At 45.7% G+C, this 19,598-nt stretch overlaps 13 protein-coding genes across 13 annotated transcripts; 8 read left to right on the forward strand and 5 right to left on the reverse strand. All coding sequences in view use genetic code 12, as the record gives it.

The window, feature by feature from the left end:
• Window positions 1-45: 45 nt before the first annotated feature.
• On the forward strand, window positions 46-954 carry IMP4 (snoRNA-binding rRNA-processing protein; the record flags this gene model as incomplete). Its single annotated transcript, XM_001486262.1, has 1 exon — window positions 46-954. The coding sequence occupies one exon, from the start codon at window positions 46-48 to the stop codon at window positions 952-954; it is 909 nt and encodes a 302-aa protein (XP_001486312.1).
• A 275-nt stretch (window positions 955-1,229) lies between these two features.
• PGUG_01984 (uncharacterized protein) lies at window positions 1,230-1,760 on the reverse strand (the record flags this gene model as incomplete). The annotated part of the gene is made up of 1 exon (XM_001486264.1): window positions 1,230-1,760. One exon carries the CDS (start codon window positions 1,758-1,760, stop codon window positions 1,230-1,232), a length of 531 nt encoding a protein of 176 aa, XP_001486314.2.
• On the forward strand, window positions 1,407-2,189 carry PGUG_01985 (uncharacterized protein; the record flags this gene model as incomplete). Its single annotated transcript, XM_001486263.1, has 1 exon — window positions 1,407-2,189. One exon carries the CDS (start codon window positions 1,407-1,409, stop codon window positions 2,187-2,189), a length of 783 nt encoding a protein of 260 aa, XP_001486313.2.
• Window positions 2,190-2,712: 523 nt separating this feature from the next.
• Window positions 2,713-6,228, forward strand: TSC11 (TORC2 complex subunit; the record flags this gene model as incomplete). Its single annotated transcript, XM_001486265.1, has 1 exon — window positions 2,713-6,228. The coding sequence occupies one exon, from the start codon at window positions 2,713-2,715 to the stop codon at window positions 6,226-6,228; it is 3,516 nt and encodes a 1,171-aa protein (XP_001486315.2).
• Window positions 6,229-6,233: 5 nt separating this feature from the next.
• Window positions 6,234-7,001, reverse strand: PGUG_01987 (uncharacterized protein; the record flags this gene model as incomplete). Its single annotated transcript, XM_001486266.1, has 1 exon — window positions 6,234-7,001. The coding sequence occupies one exon, from the start codon at window positions 6,999-7,001 to the stop codon at window positions 6,234-6,236; it is 768 nt and encodes a 255-aa protein (XP_001486316.2).
• Window positions 7,002-7,096: 95 nt separating this feature from the next.
• ASF1 (nucleosome assembly factor) lies at window positions 7,097-7,774 on the forward strand (the record flags this gene model as incomplete). The annotated part of the gene is made up of 1 exon (XM_001486267.1): window positions 7,097-7,774. The coding sequence occupies one exon, from the start codon at window positions 7,097-7,099 to the stop codon at window positions 7,772-7,774; it is 678 nt and encodes a 225-aa protein (XP_001486317.2).
• A 71-nt stretch (window positions 7,775-7,845) lies between these two features.
• PGUG_01989 (uncharacterized protein) lies at window positions 7,846-9,345 on the reverse strand (the record flags this gene model as incomplete). The annotated part of the gene is made up of 1 exon (XM_001486268.1): window positions 7,846-9,345. The coding sequence occupies one exon, from the start codon at window positions 9,343-9,345 to the stop codon at window positions 7,846-7,848; it is 1,500 nt and encodes a 499-aa protein (XP_001486318.2).
• Window positions 9,346-10,149: 804 nt separating this feature from the next.
• PGUG_01990 (uncharacterized protein) lies at window positions 10,150-11,493 on the forward strand (the record flags this gene model as incomplete). The annotated part of the gene is made up of 1 exon (XM_001486269.1): window positions 10,150-11,493. One exon carries the CDS (start codon window positions 10,150-10,152, stop codon window positions 11,491-11,493), a length of 1,344 nt encoding a protein of 447 aa, XP_001486319.2.
• A 293-nt stretch (window positions 11,494-11,786) lies between these two features.
• RHB1 (putative GTPase) lies at window positions 11,787-12,335 on the forward strand (the record flags this gene model as incomplete). The annotated part of the gene is made up of 1 exon (XM_001486270.1): window positions 11,787-12,335. The coding sequence occupies one exon, from the start codon at window positions 11,787-11,789 to the stop codon at window positions 12,333-12,335; it is 549 nt and encodes a 182-aa protein (XP_001486320.2).
• Window positions 12,336-12,454: 119 nt separating this feature from the next.
• On the forward strand, window positions 12,455-14,497 carry PGUG_01992 (uncharacterized protein; the record flags this gene model as incomplete). The annotated part of the gene is made up of 1 exon (XM_001486271.1): window positions 12,455-14,497. The coding sequence occupies one exon, from the start codon at window positions 12,455-12,457 to the stop codon at window positions 14,495-14,497; it is 2,043 nt and encodes a 680-aa protein (XP_001486321.2).
• A 371-nt stretch (window positions 14,498-14,868) lies between these two features.
• PGUG_01993 (glucose-induced degradation complex subunit) lies at window positions 14,869-16,338 on the forward strand (the record flags this gene model as incomplete). The annotated part of the gene is made up of 1 exon (XM_001486272.1): window positions 14,869-16,338. The coding sequence occupies one exon, from the start codon at window positions 14,869-14,871 to the stop codon at window positions 16,336-16,338; it is 1,470 nt and encodes a 489-aa protein (XP_001486322.2).
• A 147-nt stretch (window positions 16,339-16,485) lies between these two features.
• On the reverse strand, window positions 16,486-17,385 carry PGUG_01994 (25S rRNA (uracil2634-N3)-methyltransferase; the record flags this gene model as incomplete). Its single annotated transcript, XM_001486273.1, has 1 exon — window positions 16,486-17,385. The coding sequence occupies one exon, from the start codon at window positions 17,383-17,385 to the stop codon at window positions 16,486-16,488; it is 900 nt and encodes a 299-aa protein (XP_001486323.2).
• A 65-nt stretch (window positions 17,386-17,450) lies between these two features.
• UBP1 (ubiquitin-specific protease) lies at window positions 17,451-19,208 on the reverse strand (the record flags this gene model as incomplete). Its single annotated transcript, XM_001486274.1, has 1 exon — window positions 17,451-19,208. The coding sequence occupies one exon, from the start codon at window positions 19,206-19,208 to the stop codon at window positions 17,451-17,453; it is 1,758 nt and encodes a 585-aa protein (XP_001486324.2).
• Window positions 19,209-19,598: the final 390 nt, after the last annotated feature.

Consider the following 19,598-nt stretch of genomic DNA (forward strand, 5'->3'; position numbering starts at 1 on the left):
ATTGACACCTGCATATAACCCACATATCGGATTATTGTGCGCGACATGCGACATGTATCTCATCGCATCTTACATATTTGTGCATCTGTGCAGCAGACGGAAATGATCAGAAAACAGGCCCGAGAAAGAAGAGAGTTTCTCTACCGCAAGTCGGTACAGCTCCAGGAATCGAAGCTCGCCGAGAAACGCCGGCAGTTGAAGGCAGCTTTGGCTTCAGGAAAACCGCTTTCGAAAGATTTGGCCGAAGATGAACAGCTTCGAAAAGATTTCATTTTCGATGAAAGTGAGCAGGTGAATGTCGATGACGAGTATTCTGCGCTCAGCGGCATTGCGGAGCCCAAGGTGATTGTGACAACGTCGAGAAGTCCATCGGTAAAACTTCTTCAGTTCGCCAAAGAGATGAAACTATTTTTTCCGCAATCGGTGAAACTCAACCGGGGAAACTACATTGTTCCAGAACTCGTGGAGTCTTGCAAAAAAGTCAATATGACTGACATGGTGGTGCTTCACGAGCACCGAGGGGTTCCCACGTCGCTCACAATCTCGCATTTTCCCCATGGACCAACCGCCATGTTCTCATTGCACAATGTCAAACTTCGTCATGATTTGCCCAATCTTGGTAATATTTCCGAGGCATATCCACATTTAATTTTTGAAAACTTTACCACGCCGCTCGGACAGAGAGTGGTACAAATTCTCAAGCATTTGTTTCCGCCTGGAGCTAAAAAAGATAGTTCCAGAGTTATCACATTTGTCAATAATGACGACTTTATAACCGTGAGACACCATGTATATGTACGAACAAAAGACAGTGTTGAGCTCAGTGAAGTGGGACCACGATTTGAAATGAAGCTTTATGAGGTTCGGTTGGGGTTGATCGACAACAAGGATAGCGATATCGAGTGGCAGGCCAAGCGGTTTATCAGGACTGCCAACCGGAAGAATTATTTGTAAAGAAGGTTAACGAAGACTGAATGCCAGACTTTGAAATTAGTCGCTGAATGCTTCAACAAGTTAAGGAAAAACAGCGATATGAACCCAAGTGTTTGTAAACTAGATAAAATACATAGTGGAAGGAAGTTGGTAGTGACAGAGGTGTAGTGGAAAAGATGGAAAAAGTTGGAGTGTCTGGAAGAGAAAGTACGCTGCAGAGGCAGCAGTATGAGGCCGGTTTTTGGGGGTTGGTTTTCGGCTTTGGTTTTCGGATTGGAGGTGGTTTTCGGTGGTGGTTAGTTGCCGTTGATCTCGGTGGTGGTGCGCCGGAGACAATCACCAATAGTACTTGAAACCAAGCTTTCGTTATCGGAAGAAACAGACTTGCGGTGGAGGACGTCTTCCGAGTCGGACGAGTCGGGCGAAATCAAGTAATTATTCAAGTTGCTTTGGGGCCGGTCCTTGATGGACATATGGCGCACGGGAGCAGACTTGAGAGAGGTCATGGTAGGCACTCGACTAGTCAGGGCCAATTTTTTCGTGGTGGGCACCATCGAATGCGACACCAGTTGTCTGAAACCAGGGCGCCCTGGCGGCGATTTCCATGTTTCGTCGTTATTGACCATATCGGCATACGAGTAGAAGCTCAACGACGACCGGGACTGGTTGAGGCGTGGGGGAGAAACCGGGGAGTCGAGAGTCAGTGGCAGAAACTGCAGTTGGCTGTGGATGGAAAGCGCCGAGTTTTTCCGAGACGGGGCAAAGGGGCGGCCGAGAGCAGCATTGAGTCCCACTACCAGCGAGTTTCGCCGGTTGGAATACACCATTTCCACGTCGTCGAGATTGGTGTTTTTGTTGGAGAGGATCTGGGTGGAGGCATCCAACGCCGGAGGAATACAGTCCTCGTTTTTGAAAAACTGACCCAGCAACGAGATCGACGAGTTGTGAGTACAGCTACGAGACCGATTGACATTACAACGGCTACACCGTGGTTGTTCTGTGACTTCCGGAGCCGGCTGAACATTTTGAACCGACCGCTCAAAAATCGGTTCTGCCGAGTCCTCGGAAGCGGGAAACTGCTCCTGGGCCACTTCCGACACTGGGCAGATTCATCGGAGACGATAACTGGCCATTTATGTTGGAAACCTGTTTTGGGCCGACGGCCGAAACCAACGATTCGGCATCGTCTTCACCTCGAGGCAAAGCAAGTCCCAAGGAAAAGAGCGATAGTCTGTTCTTGGTGGCCATGCCGTTAAATTTTGGGCAACACAGTCGAGTTTTCGATAAACAAGAACTATTTAATTACGCAAGGATCGCCTGGCTGAGATAAGTGCCGGACGGCGCCGTGGATGCAGGCCGGTCACAAGTCGTGCGCGGGCCATGCGATAAGTGGGGGGGGGACGGGGAAGTGCCGTGCGAGGGAGGGGGCGGAAGTGTAGGGGAAGTGGGGGGGGGGTGGCGCGGAGCAGCAGCGAAGGAAGAGTGGATTGGGTTGCGTGATGGTTGCGTGATGGTTGGGGGTTGGGGGAGGAGGGTGCATGTGCGCCACGACGTCGCCCAATCAGGAGCCGCATATTGAGATGCATGGAGTGCAGATGCAGACAGATGGGCTGCATACAAACAGATCGTGGAGTGTGATGGAAAACGTACTGCAGGTAAGAGCTCTTGACAGTTTGAGATAATGTCGTCATCGTTGTTGTGTCGTGGTTTTTGTCGTGTCGTCGTGTCGCCCCTGCATACCACCCGCATACACCGCTTTATGCTGCACCAATATAACTTATGCGATCCCGGTCCCAATCTTGGTCGGTAATTCCGACCCAAAGTACCCCCGGAATCACCCGCAACCACTCCTTCTCCATCAACAAACCCCGTGGTGCGTCCGGCCTTGCATCCCCCTCCGCCATCCACCCGGCATCCCGAGATCCGTCCTTTTCTGCAGCAGACCGGAATCGAAGCGCCACCCTTAATTCCATCGACAGCCTCAATATAAATAGCATCGATTCCATAAAATTCAACAATTCTTCCCACGACTTTGATGCCGCCATTTCCGATAGTCCGCCCCATGAAAGTCCCACCTGGATCCTTAGCGACCTTCTACAGTCATTTGCATTTATTAAAGACCTGACAGATTCACTTTCAATAGTCACCAAAGGTAACGATCTCATACTACTTCTTCGTCAATATCCCGGTTTAAAAGAAGACATCGTCATGAAACATTTACTCACGCGAATCCAGTTCATGTTCTACCATCTGGTCCTGGAGGTGCGAGCTACAGGCTACCGAATCTTACGCTACTCTATCATCGATAACGACGGACTTTCGTTGGTGGTGCAATTCAAGATTCTCATCTTCATCATCATTACCATGTCAACGTCAAACACGCTCGTGGAAAAAGAACAAGCTCTAAAACTCGTGCGCGAGTTCACCACCATCCCCCGGGGCATCGATAACCTCTCCATTGGAGTGGTGAAGAGCATTATTGCCGTGGTGGAACTGGGCGATGAACAGGACGTTTCGTCTTCGTTCATGTTTGCCGGCGTCGAAACCGTCTGCGAATTGGCGCTCGCCAAACCAGAACTCGTGTTCCATGCCGGTGGATTCCAGTTCATGATCCAAACCATGCTCGATGGAGAAACTGAGGCCGCTTGCATGTGTATAATGGTGCTTCTTAAAACGTTAGACTGCGCCGAATCCCGAAAATACTTGCGAGGGGGGCAGGACCTTACCTCGTTGCTTTCGTTTATGAGCCCAATCGACTCAGGCGCAGACGACCGCCGAATCCCCACCGCAAAGCTTCAAAAAATTGCATTTTTAATCACCGTTCTCCTCAAAAATTGGACTGGACTTTTGAGTGTTTCACATCATAACTTTCGTTTCATTGGGGACTTGGTCCATAACCTCCAGAAACGAAGCCCCAAACTTCGGGGCGTCATAATGGACATTATATTTGATGTCCTTCGCATTCGAGCACTACCTTGGCTTGAATCGTCGTCGGTCGGTTCGGTTCTCAACGTTATGCACACAAAACTTCGAACCGGATCTTCTCGCTTTGCGTATACGGAATTGGAGCCCACAAGCTTACAGCATGGTTTTGTTAATCACTATTTGGGTTTGCTTGTAATGATCTTTGTTCGTTGTGGTATCATGCCTCTTCTAGCTGACCTTGTAGCAGCCAGAGACAAAACTTCGGAAAAAGCTTCGTTACTTCTTTATCATATTTACCACATGGCAACAACCTTGATTCCAACAGATATTCTAAATGGATACGATCTTCTTCCAGCCAACCCAGAGCTCACGGCTACCGTGATGATTGAAAAAAGGGCTCGCAAGCAAGTTACCCGTAAACTGCAAGATGTCAAACCATATGTGAAAGCCATTGATAACGAGGCATGTTATAATCTAGACGACTCCGAGTTCAAGTTGATGGTTACGAATACACGGGTTTTGACCGTCAAGGAATACGAAGAGTGGAACTGGACTTTGCTCTCCACCATGATTAAAGGATGTTTGCGCAATCCAAAACGGTTTGATGACATTGAAAAGAGCCCCAGGTTTTTGAAACGGGTGTTTTCGTTTTATCGTCCCTTCAAATATCGGTTTTGCGGTGTGCCAACGACCGCCAAAAATGCCAAAAGATATGTAACTGTGGGATGTCAGTTGCTTGAGGTTCTCCTCAGCTTTGATGCGGGAATTCGCTACTTGGCAAGCAGCAAGCTCCTACCACAATTGGCTGAAGCGCTCGCTCAGGTGGACCAGTACAGTGGAATCAATGCCAAAGAACCCATTCTTCTGCGTAAGCGTCTTGAAACCACCCTCAGTTTCGGATACTTGCGTTTCATAGGCGTCTTGTCGGACAATCCGTTTGGAGTACGTATTCTTGAGCAGTGGCAGATCTTCAATATCTTGCAAAATATCGTCGATGGCAGCGTCTCAGACGAGTCCAACAACTATCTTCTTGTTAATTTGTTATCAAGGCTCAATTATAGACTTGACAGTCAAGCGAGAATTCTTTTGATCAAGAGTGTCTCTATCTCCAATAACAAGGTCCGCATGTACTTGATGGAAAATGTGGTTCCGGGTTTATTGAAAGCAGAAGAATGTGAAGATTTGAGTATACGAATTCTAGTGGACAAGGTTTACGATTTCAACAAGGATATTTCAAACCACGCTATCGAATGGTTGTATCGGTTTTCACAAGAAAACGAGTATCTGAAGCTCGATCGAATCATCGAATATCGACCATCAGTGAGAATTCTCCAAACTCACGAGTTCGGCCGCAAGCTCTTGATTCATTTCTTGAACACTCCGAACGGGTTCCGTTATCTCCACGACGATGGATATGTGGACAGAGAACTACAGAACACACTCAAGGCAATCGACTCCAATCATCTCGACAAAATTGAAGAAATCTTGTGGGGCTGTTTCTTTCCGTTCAGTCATACTGTTCTGCACGATGTCATTCCTCACCATTTTTTGACCGATTTGTTGCAGACTGAAGATGGCCTCCATTACTTTCAGAACGGGCCCGCAAAAATGTACCTTGAAAGAATACTCCAGGAAACAAAAATAATGGCACGATCGTTGATCGAAGGTGGTCACTTTGACAACACTGCGTTGAGGAAATTAAAACAAAATCTTTGGATAATTGGTGACATTTCTCTGTCTGAGTACGGGATTCAGCTTTTTGATCTGTGTGAAAATAGTAGCATTGACAAGACGATTATTTCTGTGATTCTCGAGCTATTTGAAAAATCTCCCGTGTGGCAGATTCGAGGAATCGTGTTTTTGCAGCTCGGGAGGATCGCATCCACGGTTGAAGGTATTGAGATTCTTGACGAGAACAAATGGGTATCTACGATTGACTCACACAATCGTCCTCAGAGCTTGTGCTTTCCGTTGGACATTAGCGTCATGAAGGTGGATATTGAAAATCCGTATCGCGATGCCAACTACTACGCACTATACAGTGGAGGACAAGAAAGTTTGGAGTTTGTAGACAACGATGAATATGCTGATTTTGAGCATGTCAAACAGAAGGTTTTGGTGCTCATTAGCAACTTGGGTTCGCTTCTCGGCCGTATAGAGAGAAGAGCACGCAAGGAGTTGATGCTCATCAAGACAGGACCTACCGGGCGAGTATTTGGAGATATCAGCTTGTTCTTAGAGGTTATCAAGCTTATCGACAAGAGCAAGTTTGCACTTCCAACAAGAAAGTTTGTTTTTGAACTTTTTCTTGATACAAAAGTGTTGGAGAGTTTGGTGAAAAGAGAGCGGAAAAATTCTGGATTGAAGTAAACATACTATTTATGTGCGTTGTGTGCAATGAACCGTTTGCGATACCGCGAGTTGGTTAGATGAGGCATGTGACGGCACGCCCAAGGTTCGAGATCCTGGGGATTTCGTTCGTAATTTTCGAGGCCTTCGTTGGGTATTTCCAGTATTCCTTCATGTATGAACATATTGATTTTGTGAGCATGTTTGAGCGGAACGTCTTCTTTCATGAGAGGCTCAAGTACCAGGCTCAATGCTGGATTCATCTGAGCCATATTTTCAATCCGGTTTTTCGTCAATTCCAAGATGTTGGTATCGGGCTCAGACTCTATATTAGATAACAATTCCAATAGCGCATTATTGCGACGTTGATAAAAGTTCATGGTTTGTCGCTGGGCCTGCTCAGCTTCAAATAGTTCGACCGACACATTGTAGGATTCATTAAATTGTTTTTGAAGGTTTTCGAGGAGGGCATAGTAATCGGAGGTGTCTCCCTCTTGATGCCCCTCCTCTACATCTTGACGTTCTGCGTCCTGTTCATGCACCTGCGGCATTCCTTGCATTTCATTCTTGGGAATATGCACATCTTGATGCAGTGGTAATACCTGCAGTGGTAACACCAGCAGTGCATGCATATGCATGTCTCTTTGGACTTTTGGCAACCCTGGCTGCATAGATTGATTTATCTCCGTGTTCGATTGCAGATATAGGTCGGAAGTCAAGTTTTGCGTGACCCCGTGCCGCTGGTCCTCCATATTTAAAGGCGGCGTCTGCCCAATTCCAGGCTGGTCTCCCATTTTCCTGTAGTTGAGATTTTTGAGATTTGGTGAAATAATTGGCAACACTTATGTAATTCCACCGCGCGTCTTTAACCAAGTTGTAACCTTTACCAATGTCCATCGTATCCCTACTTGGAGTAGAAGTGTTGAATAACCCGGCCAAGTTTTCTGATCCATATGAGTTTGAGATAACGTTTGAGTGCTTGGAACCTTTGAAGGAGGATTTGGAATGGAAACTCACGTACGTGGGGTCGTCGCGTTCTTTGGATCACGACCAGGAATTGGACCTGATTCTTGTTGGACCAGTGCCAGTTGGTGTGAACAAGTTTTTGTTCCAAGCAGATCCACCATCGCCAGATCTTATTCCAGCAAGTGAATTGGTGAGTGTCACTGTGATTCTTTTGAGTTGTTCATACGCAGACCGTGAATTTGTACGAGTGGGATACTATGTAAACAACGAATATGACCTGGAGGAATTGCGAGAGAACCCACCAGCCAAGGTCCAGGTGGAGCACGTTGTGCGTAATATTTTAGCGGAAAAACCAAGAGTCACCAGATTTAATATAGTGTGGGATAATGAGGGTGGTGAAGAGTATCCGCCAGAACAGCCTGAGGTTGAGGAAGAGGAGGAGGAAGATGAAGACGAAGAGGAAGATGTGGAAGATGGCGAACAGGAAAATGAAGTAGAAGAAGAAGAGGCTGAAGAAGCAGAAGAGGACATAGAAGAAGAGGAGGGTGATGAAGACGATGCCAATGGGGCAGAGACTCCCAAGGACACGGTACAGAGTTGATCGATAGATACGAGTCTTTAATATAATTACTGTCATCTGATGGTATTGTGGTGATGTCTATCCAGTGTTGGTCAGCGGTCCTGTTGCTTTGCTAGTTCTTGGACCATGGCATTGAGCGTCAGACTAAGGGCGGTGATTACGTGTAGGTTGTTCTTCAGGCCGCTCCATTTATCTGGGTGCCAACGAACACGTTCTGTTTTAAGGAGCGAAAGCAACAGCTCATCGTCTTCGAGGATTGCAGAGTAAAAGTGGTGAACGAGGCTCGAGTCCTGACATTCCTTATATGCTGTATCCGGGGTTATGGAGCCGTTATTGTAGTGAGAAAAGAGAGGGTATCGGATTTCATTGGTGTGTTCAAAGTACCAGTCTCGAATTGTGTTTTCGTTTGTTTCCAAGTACGGGTCGCCAATTCGTTGGTCTCCAACGTGAGTGTCTGACTCATCCATCAACCCTGCTGCCAGCACTGGAACTTCACCAAGAATGGTGTAATTGTTCAGAACATAGCCGTTCTTCAAAGTTTGCGATGGAGTTTGTGTGGGAGTCTTGTAGGTGTAATAATTGTGTTTTGGAGCCACGCCGACAAAAGCGTAGCCGTTGATTGCGGGACCAAATTCTGTAAATGAAGCGACTGTTGGAGGGCTTGGTTGGCGCGAGCTGGTGGGCGTGGACTGCGATATGGGTGTCTGCAATGGGATGTCGTTATTTTCGTGTTCGTGGTCGTGGTCGTTATCGTGATCTTTATCGTCCTCGTCATCAGAGTCCTTTTCGTTATGGTCACCATAGTCCTTTTCGTTCTCGTTTTCCTTTTCGTTTTCGTTCTTTTCGGTCTCATTTTCGATCTCGGCGAGGATTCGAACTTGCAGAAGATTAAGCAATTTGGGTCGTGCTGATGGGGTTCCTTCGTCTTTGAATTTGAGCCGTTTTCGGTAATGAGGAGGACAAGGTGTGGAGTCGCTGTTGGAAACGGTCAGAGGAAGCGAGGTGGAGCAAATGGACATGTGCGATGGGGTGACGAAATTGGCAATTTCGGGTGACTCGAGTTGTCTTTTTCGGGATATTCGGTCAGATTCAGTGTTCATTTGAGGCAATTTGGACCGTTTCACAAAAACAGGTGCCTCGCTGAATACGTTTGTGTCATCACTTTCCGAGTTGGAAAGTTCCATAGTTCGATCCGCGGCTGTGTGTTCGTCTTCCAAAGGTTTCATGGCGCCAAAACCAAGATTTCTTTTGTTGTTGACGTCGTTATTTGCATTTTGAAAGATTGTCTTTTCGCTACTTTGGGCCCCGTTTGTCCGTTCTGGCTCCAAAAAGCCGTCCGGGTCATCTTGTCGTCGATTGGGACCCGTGCCGTGCTTCTGAGGGGTGCTGGCGTCGTCCTGGAGGTGTAAATTGTCAAGTTTTTTCATTGGCGAAGAGCAGAAAAACGAGGTTTCTGTTGTTTTGAGCGGCGTAGAAGCGCTGGCAGCCTCCAAATCAAAAGAGGAGCTCGTGGCATCGTCCGCATCCGAGTCGTCCGGCGTCTGGCCAAACCATCGCTCGGGACCACGCAGGCGTGACACACGAGAATTCATTGTTATGGTGTTTATGGTGGTCGGGTGTTGAGAATTGGGGAAGGGTGTGCATACAGGACAAAAATGAGAAGAGAAAAGAGAGAGAAGCGAGAGACAAAAGAGAAAGAAGTAAGTGAGCAGAGTTTGAAAAAATGCTTACACAATTGAACTGAATTTTTGTTATAGACAAACTTTTTGAACCAATGTATTAAAAATTTCATGGTTGCTTTACCATTAGTGTTGATGTTCAGAATTGCCTTAATAGTAGTAATTGCAGCCAATTCCACATTCAATTTGTTTCATTTCATTTCATTTTTTACGTTGCCGTTTTCTTATCTGCAGTGCGTCTCCGATTTTATTCCGACCCACGTGCGTGGCTGAAGCCAGATCTTCTTTGCAACGGCGCGTGACTGTTGCGCATGCAGCAAATTTCACCCTGCGTTTTTCTTACTTTAAGCTTGGTTTGCTGCGGTTTCTAAGCTGCATTTGGCTTGGCGTCATTTCTCCTTTTCCTCCGAGCCTGCAGCTCGTTCGCGATAAGCAATCAATTGGGTGCAAGATACGCAGGAGTGCACACCACACGCGGGTGTGTATAAAGCAGGGCAGTGGCTCAGATAGAGGGAGGCGTCAAATTCACTCATCTTTTCAACAACAGGGCTTTTTCTCGAGGATATTTTCTCGTTGTTTCTTGCCACTGGACACTGACTTAATACAAAACCTGGTCGTTGGTCTCACCAACTTACCAAATTTCAACTTTTATTGATTTTTGAAACCGTTTTTTAAACCGTTTTTAAACCAAATTCAAAAACTTTAAAAACTCGGTTCATGGCCACAAATCCCGATCTATCGTTTCTATCGATAGCATTCCTCACGTTCGAAGCCGTTCTCGAGGTTGTGTTAATATGTTTTGCCGGATTCATTGCTGCTCGTGTTGGGCTTCTTAATGTGGCGGCACAAAAGGTCATTTCACTGCTTAATGTCGACCTTTTCACGCCATGTTTGGTGTTTTCCAAGTTGGCGCCATCGCTCTCGTTCCAACGAATGGCTGATATCATCATAATACCCATTTTCTACGCCGTTAGTACCGGCATTTCGTTTGCTTGCTCTCGCGTGGTGTCTCGATTTTTGCATTTGAACGAACCGGAAGGAGACTTTGTCACTGCCATGGCAGTGTTTGGCAATTCCAACTCGTTGCCGGTGTCGCTCACTTTGTCGTTGGCTTACACCCTCCCGGATTTGCTCTGGGAAGACATTGATAACGACAATTCCGACCAGGTTGCCAGTAGAGGTATCCTCTATTTGCTCATTTTCCAGCAGTTGGGCCAGATACTAAGATGGTCCTGGGGCTACAACAAGCTCTTGCGACTGCGGTCGCAGTTGGAGCTTAATTCCATGCCGGGAAGCGTCTTTCACGATGAAGAACAAGAACCACCAAATAGTCCTGCGCCGGAATCAAATGACGCCATGGCATCGCTTTTGAATCATTCCCAGCCGACCAGCAACTATACTGCCACACCAGGTGAATCGTCGCTGGATGCGTCGCTGGAAGTTGAACCCAAACTCTCGGCGTTTCTCTCGCGACCTTTTACATTCATTCGTCATTACTGGCGAATGTTTGCTGCTTTGCCAGGCGTACGCCTGTTTCTCGCGTTCATGAACCCACCCTTATATGCCATGTTCATCTCCATCTTGGTGGCCTCAGTTCCAGCAATTCAAAAGGCATTTTTCGGTGATACTTTCTTGCACAATACGCTTACCGAAGCTGTCACTCAACTAGGATCGGTATCGATTCCACTTATTCTTATCGTGTTGGGCCTGAACCTCCACCCTTCAAACGACCTTCCAGCTCCTGCCAAAAACCATACCAAAATCGTCATGGGGTCTTTGATTTCTCGTATGATCATTCCACCCATAATCCTCCTTCCCACCATTGCACTCTGTGTGAAATACATCAATGTTTCAATCTTGGACGACCCGATCTTCCTCATTGTGGCATTTATTCTTTCCATTTCACCACCTGCTATCCAGCTTTCACAGATTGTGCAACTCAACAACATCTACCAACAAGAAATGGGGTCTGTTCTTTTCTGGGGCTATGTCGTTTTGACACTCCCAACCACCATTTTTATTGTTGTCACCAGCTTGGAAGTGATCAAGTGGACCGCTTAGTCTTAATGCTACCTGCTATCTACTGCTAACTACTGCTATCTATTACTGATATCTACTATTGCTAACTTTTGCTACACTTTTGCTATCTACTATTTGGTATTGCCATTTGCTATCTCTACTATCACTTGAGGTTACCCTTCAGAATCCTCTTAGTCTCTACGCTTTGCTATACTTTTCTACCCTTCGCTACTTTGCTATCTTTATCTCCTGTATCTCTCGGACTTCCCTACTTCCTATCGCAGTTGTCACGGGACGGAAAATTTCTTTGCTCAAACCCCAGAAACTTACATGCCATGGCCAAAGCACGCAAATTAGCGGTGGTAGGGTCCCGGAGTGTCGGGAAATCCAGCATGACGGTCCGGTTCGTTGAAGACCATTTCGTGGAGTCGTATTACCCCACCATCGAGAACCAGTTTTCCAAAACCATAGAGTTCAAAAACCAAGAATATGCTATCGAAATCCTTGATACTGCGGGCCAGGACGAATTTTCCATGATGAGTGAAAAGCACTTGATCGGGGTCCATGGATACTTGCTAGTCTACTCGGTTTCATCCCGCCAGTCGTTTGAAATGGTGGAAGTTATTCGCGACAAGATCTTGAATGCCATTGGAAACGACAATATTCCGCTTGTTCTTGTGGGTAACAAATCAGATTTGGAGTACCAGCGCCAGGTAGAGCATTCAGATGGTTTGAAGCTTGCCGAGCGTTTTGGATGTCCTTTCATGGAACTGTCTGTGAAGGAAAATATCAACGTTAACTCGGTGTTTGAAACCCTCATCGATCGGGTGGAATCAGTACAGAACCCCAAGTCCAAGCCAGAGGAGAAATGTGTCATAATGTAGAGACGAGCTTGCACCAATCACCGCTACGAAATCTTGCTAACTTTTTTCAACACTGCTATTACTATATATTGCTATTTTTTTGCTAAATATTTCCAGTCTCGACTCTCAATCCGCGAACCATGAAGTCCCCTCAGCCGGGCCCAGTTTACCTGGAAGACAATATCCCCTACGATTACATCGTGATCATAGACTCAGGCTCCAGTGGGTCAAGGGTCTATGTCTACAACTGGCTCAACCCGCTTGCGGTGCTCAACAAGTCCGGCGACTTTACCGAGATGCCCAAGCCTAACGTACGTCTTGTTCACAGAGAAGATGTAAAAAACACAGAAGAAGGCGAAAAGACAGAAGAAGCCTCTAATCCGGATTCACAGCTGGACAAATCGACTCGAAAATTGCGGGTTCCCAAAGTCCAAACCCGCCATAAATGGAACAAAAAGATCAAACCCGGTCTCTCCACTTTCAGTTCCAGTCCCCAGAAGGTCGGGAAACACCACTTGCGGTATCTTCTTCAACTAGCGAGCTATGTCGTTCCCAAATCGCAGCATCATCGAACACCCATTTTTCTACATTCCACGGCTGGAATGAGACTTTTGGACTTGAAGGATCAACGAGTCATCTTGGATACCATCTGCGACTACTTGACTCGAAACTCGGACTTTTATCTCCCAGAATGCCCAAATCACGTCAACGTTATCGACGGAGATGTCGAAGGTCTTTACGGCTGGTTGGCTGTCAATTACCTCCAAGGTTCTATGGACCACCCGGAAGAACACCAGCACGGCAAGGGTCACACAACCTATGGTCTTTTGGACATGGGGGGAGCATCGACCCAGGTTGTTTTCCAGCCAAATTCAACAGAAATTGAAGAACACAAAAATAATCTCTTCCGCATAAATCTCTACGAGTTGCCGACAAAAATGGACAATTCGTACCAAAAACCAGAGCCTTTAGAGTACAATGTATACTCGGATTCCTTTCTTGGTTTTGGAATGTATCAGGCTCATACCAGATACCTCAAGAAGCTCACTGAGGCATTTGCCAAAGAACATAATGTTGAGCCCAAGTTTCTTTCCATGCCTGTTCCTGATCCCTGTGTTCCAAAGGGATATACTTACCCGGCTACTTTGAACGAAGGCTCTTTTGATCTCATTGGTTCGAGTGATTTCCAGGGCTGTCTTAAAGCGATCTTTTCTGTCATTTCTGACAAAGACTACACTCCAAAAGTGGGAAATGCAAACTGTGAACAACTTAGTGAGAGCAGCATGGTCAGCTCGTGTCTACTCAACGACCTTATCCCAGCTTTTGACTTCGATGTAAACCACTTTGTTGGAGTTTCTGGTTACTGGGACGCAATCAACAGTTTATATTCCTACGAGAAAGAAAAGCGCCTGGGGCTCAAGTACGACTACAGGCGAATCTACAAGCAGACGTCTACGTTGTGCTCACTGACGTTTGCAGACTTGAAACTTAGAAGCAAAACGAAAGGAAAGGGCCAATTAGACGAAAGCGACTTGGCAAATCTCTGTTTCAAGTCGTCGTGGATTTTGAACTTTCTCCATCAAAGTCTTGGGTTTCCACGCTTTGGTATTGATTCGGAGCCCAAGAAGCCAGACAGGTTCCAGTCGTTGCAGTTGGTGGACAAGGTGGGTGGACTGCCTTTTTCGTGGACGCTAGGAAGAGCCATTTTGTATGCGAACGACGAGTACGTTCAAGCTTACAACAACTTTACACTTTCTCGACTTGGGACAGAAGAAACCTCTCTATTAAAACGACCTGGCTTTTACCACTCTGTATCGCCAAATGCTTACAATTATGGAGGAGAACAAAAGGGCGTAATTCCTCGACTGCAGTTTCAGGAACCGGATCCCAATGCCAAGTACCATCATTATGACTACGAGACGAGTCTCAACGCTGGCATTGGAGAACTGAAATGGCATGTCCAGCCACATAGGTGGTATGGTGCGCTTATCTTTATGAGCTTGGTTTTGTTCATCATTTGGCTCATGATGGGTCGCAATGTAAGAAGTGATTTGAAGCAAAAAGTGTCTAAGAAATTGAAAAGTTTGGCATTTTGGAGAAAGATAGATGACGGGAATTACTCTCGTGTGAACCAAGAGGAGGTTGCTGGATTCGAACTTAGGGACTTGGAGGACGAGGTATGATTATAGAATATTGCAAAAGTGGCTAATAAAATAAAAAAGCAAAAAACAAGAAACAAGAAAAAAGAAAAGGATAGAAGGATAAAAGGATGAAAGAGCATTATCTTAAAAAAAACAACTCTCGTTTCTCTCCCAGTTCAGCTGTCTTGACCATCTCCATCATGTATGTTGCAACCATATTTAGCGACATTTTTATCTGCAGTCCGTTTCTCAAAAGTGGTGCCGATAAGAATGATCTGTAATCAGACTTCCGATCATTCTCCATAAATTTCTACACATTTTCAAGTTTGCAAGCGCTCAATTATTAGTTACACGTTATAAAGAGTCAAACTGATACATTAGACTCATAAACGTTTCTGTCAAACCATCAAAATATGAGTGAGGCCACCCTTAACTTCCATATTCAAGCTCGTCTGGAGCAGTTCCGAGTGCCCACGGAGCTTATTCGAGCCAATTTCAAGTCGATCCAGAGACTCATAGAGAAACAGAAGAAGTCCATGAGTGACGATATTGGAAAAATCAAGAAGAATCCGAAACTTCCGCCGGCTATAAAATTAGAAATGGTCCGCAAACTTATCAAGGGTTTTGAGCTATTTGAAAAGAGATTGCAGGCATTTATCAACAAAGACGAGGATTACCAGTCACGTATTGAAGCGCGGTTTGATAATCTCAACGAAATAAAGGATTTTACGGTGTTCAAACCGGTTCAATCAGACCCAGAAAATAAGGATCAGAATGCGGAAATTTCTTCCAACGACATGTTTCTTGATCTCCACAACAACAACCTCTTGAACTGGTACCGTGACCAAACCAACCTTCTACTCGTGGACTATCTCACAAAGACAAACACAAGAAGTGACGGCAACATAGGCATTATGCTCCTCCAAAGTCTCGCAGCTCAAAATCCCCGACTTTTGAAGTTGGTCGATTACGACTTGTTTGACAACTTCAACAAGGTGTACTCGCTGATTGTACGCAACCATGATCTTGCGCCGATCGTAGGGTGGTTCAACGAGAATAGAAATGCATTGAAGAAGATTAACTCGAATCTTGAGTTCGAGATCAACTACTGCAAGTTTCTCTCTCTCATAGAGAACGAGGAAATCAACGAGGCAATCAAGTTTTCCCAGGAAAATTTGTCGTTGTATGGAAATGAAGAAAAGTACCAAGTCATTGACCAAGTCAACCGAAAGAGCAATCTCACTAAACTCAAGGAAATTGGAGGTCTATTGATCTATGTTGCTATCAATGGCACCACATCCGGCTCGTTTCTGCTTCCTGGAGCCCTGTTTTTTTCCAGCAGCTTGATGACGAACACTCCTCGTTACAGTGAGTACCGTAAGTTACTCTCTGCTGAGCGATGGGAGAATTTAGGACGGTGTTTCATTGAGAATTTCACCCAGCTATACGGAATATCTCAAAACTTTCCGTTATTTGTCTACTTGCTGGCGGGTATGGCAAGTTTAAAGACAAAATCGTGCTATTGCAATCTTAGCAACTCGATCTTTTATGATGTACCAAAGGAGACTGATAGCAGAACTTTCGATCCAGAGTCTCTTCAGTATCGTGGACCAAACCACTATTATGACTTGCTAGGCAAGATCAATCATTGCCCCGTGTGCTCTCCCGAACTTTTCCAGCTCGCAAGAAATCTTCCCTATGCCGAGTTGATCACCAACATCTTCAACAATCCGTTCATGTTGCCGAATGGTAATATTTATCCTTTTGAAAAGTTGGCTAGTGGGCTCCGCTACGGCGACAGTCTGTCAGTAGGTCTCATAGTGGACCCGTTGACGAACCAGGAGTTTCAAGTGGACCAGTGCCACAGGGTGTATCCTGCTTAGTTAGATCACGTTGGATTATGGTTTTGGATAATGGCTATTGGATTATAGCGTATATACTGATTATTCTCTGAATACGAGTAAATATTAAGTTTGCTTAGATATGCGTACATTTTATTACCTCCCTTTTTTAGTTTACTCCCTTTTTTATTACTGCGTTTTGTCGAGCGGTTCCTCGAGTCTTCTCTCAAAGACGTAGATTCTAGCATCTCTGACACTGGCTTCCTTGGTGGTGTCCTTCATGCTATTTGTGCGACGATGATGGTATTCTGGAAAAAGATCCCAATCAAAACGACCCGACCTTTGGACCTTCCAGTCTTCGCTTCTTGCAATAGCCTTTATACCCCAAGAAACGTAAGGTTCACCTTCAAAAGTTGACAAAATTATTCGTTCATCATTAGCCTTCGAATAGCCAGAAAATGCAGCGTCAAGTGACCGTTCATTGACGATAGGAAACAATTCGTTACAATTTTGAAAGTATTGCAAGACTAGCTTCTGGTGGTCTCGTACGTTTCGATCCATATCTTTTATACCCTTGCCTGTGTGAGGAAAGTTGAATAGAATTACATCCAACTTCTGGCTAGCAGAGAAGAGCGTCAGCTTATTTTTCTTTGAGCTCAAGCCCAAAGTTTGTGGTAGCTTTGTAGCATCGATTTCAAACAAGACTTTCACTCCACGGCTTTCAAGGTACTCCAAATTGTTGGCTGCGGTGGTATATTTTTCAGTTGCAATCTCGCGGCGATCGTAGCTTGTGGCCACTAAATTAGTTGGAAGAACATGATTATTTTTGACAACCGAAACGGCGAAAGAAAAATCTCCTTCGCCTACTAAAAGGACTGTGTTTTCGGTATTAAAAGGTACAAAGCCTTTCTGATTTGACTGGGCTTTTCCACCACCACTTATAGACTTTTTTTTCTGAGCTTCAAATTTTTTCTGAGACGCCAATTGATGTTCCCGCTTCTTCTTGAGCTTCTCGGCTTCTTCGAATCGTCGCAATGAGGCCTTGAGCCCCTTGGACGCCTTTCCTTTCTTGGCCATCGAGAAGGCCATCTCGTGAAATTTTATCGAAAAACCGGGGTACGGCTATCTGCAGGAGCAAACCAAACTCGAAAATTTCACATATGGAACGCTCTTTCTTCCCCATTGGTGTATTCCAAGTCTTCGGTGGCTGCTGTGCTGGGCGCATTAACTACACCACTTTCCATCGAGACATCGTCCTCGACAAGGGAATCCGACTTGTCGTTTTCGTACAAATCGTCGTCTTCGTCTTCGGCGCGGAAACTAGGTCCGGATGGCTGCAAATTGCGGCTGTTATTCGAGTCTGAAACCTCCCTTTCCATCTCGAGATCCGACTCTGTGAGTTCCTGGAGCGACTCCGTTTCATTATCGTTGTACTCGAAGAAAAGCATGAATGTTCCTTGAGAGTTCAAAGCTTCGTGCTCAGTCACAGCGTACACCGATTCGTCGCTGATTCTCCACCACGTACCTCTGTGTTTTCTGTAGCAGATGTAGTGGCCGTAGTTATGGGTTCCGTAATGTGCAATGACGGCTTTGAGCTGGTACTGAAGCTCGGGATTCTTGGGGATGTGTGTGTTTCCATTGGCCTGGCCGTCTTCGTCTTCGTCTCCTTTTGGCTCTTCAAGCGGAGCATCTCCACGCCTGAACGGCATTCTGGCATCAAGATCAACATCTTGAGGCTCCACCACATACGGCGACAAATCTAACACTGCCGGAAATTCAACATTGCTGGAATTTTTCACCACCATATAGGTTCTGGGATCGAAAACCGACCGGTTGATATGGAGCGAAAGAAGTGCTGGGGGACGACTCATGTATATCTGCTTGGATTTTTTGGTTTTGCGGATCATCTGCTTGATGCTCAACTTCTCAAATACTTCGTCGGTGATATGGGGCTGTTTGAGTTCTGCTTCAATTTCAGCAAGACGGGATTTAAACAGCTGAGCAACTTTTTCGTTGGTACCTTCGGTGATTTTCTCTTGTAAAAACTGTTTTGTCTGCTCCAATCCGCATCGATTACAGTTGACATCTTCTATGATCTCAGGATTAATCCACTCGTCCAATAATTCTTGCAACGAAACGCTCGAGTAGTACGATTCTTTGCGAGGCAAGTTCAAACTAATACCACTCATTACCGAGTACCTGATACCTCCAACCTCTCCACACACCAAACACCCAATACGCTCAGCAGATACTCCATCGACTGGAGTAATCAAGTTCATTTTGAATGCTTTGTGTTCTGCATCTTCGATATTTGGATCCACATGAGTCGCCGGAACGTATACTGGAAGAGTCTTTCCTAGTTGGTCGCAGCCAGTCACATAGTTGGCCACCGAGGAGATGTCTATGAATTTGGATCCCTTCTCGTCAATTTGCTTGGGAATATTACTGGCTTTTTTGTATTCAGATTCCACCAAATTCATCACCAACTGATAAAATTCCTGAGCATCTTCCTGGTTGTATCCTGTGAAAAAGTTCTGTTTGGGACCATTAGGCATCTTGTTGAGAAGCGGCTTGGCGCTGAATTCCTTACCTCGAGTACCATAGCAGCCATTTACGTTTTCTATGAGTTTGCGAAGAGCCGCTGTGAACACCAAATCCGAACGAGGAACCACCGATTTGACCGGTTGCAGGTTTTCAACCTCGATGTCTGGGTACAAGTAGGAGTCGATGAACCGGAGTAGTTCCTTGGAAGAAGCCAAAGACTGTATTACCGAGTTCATAAAACAGGTGTTTCCATCATTGGATATTCCGCCGATTTCACCGCCATTTTTGAGAGCAAACCGGGTTTCTTTTGTGGTTCTTCCTGAAGCGCCCGAAAGATTGGACCGGGTCATAAAGCCGTAAGAGGTCATGGACGCCAACAAGTCTGATATTGGTGGCGGAACAAGGTATGGCAATAAGTATTTGTATCTTTTGCCGACGAGAAAAGTAGCAAAAATGACAGCTGCGGTGACAGAAAGCTTTCTTGGAGTTGTGGAAGGCCTTTTCAATGAACGTGGTAGCACTAACGCTGTTGGCAGATGCCCAAATAAACGATTTATAAGGCAACAAAACTTGATAGATGAGGTAGAAAAGTGGAGAGATCGCAATCAATACTAATAGAAACACCGGAAATAGGATGAACGGGACCCTTGTATCAAACATATGTTTCAAAAAAACCTAACAGTTCAAGATCACTGGGGACCACGAACGCTGTATTTCTATGTCAAGTTTGTTCTGGCAAAAATTCACCGAGATCACGA

This window comes from Meyerozyma guilliermondii, genomic scaffold (assembly GCF_000149425.1).
Source record: "Meyerozyma guilliermondii ATCC 6260 scaffold_2 genomic scaffold, whole genome shotgun sequence".
NCBI classification, from domain to species: domain Eukaryota; kingdom Fungi; phylum Ascomycota; class Pichiomycetes; order Serinales; family Debaryomycetaceae; genus Meyerozyma; species Meyerozyma guilliermondii.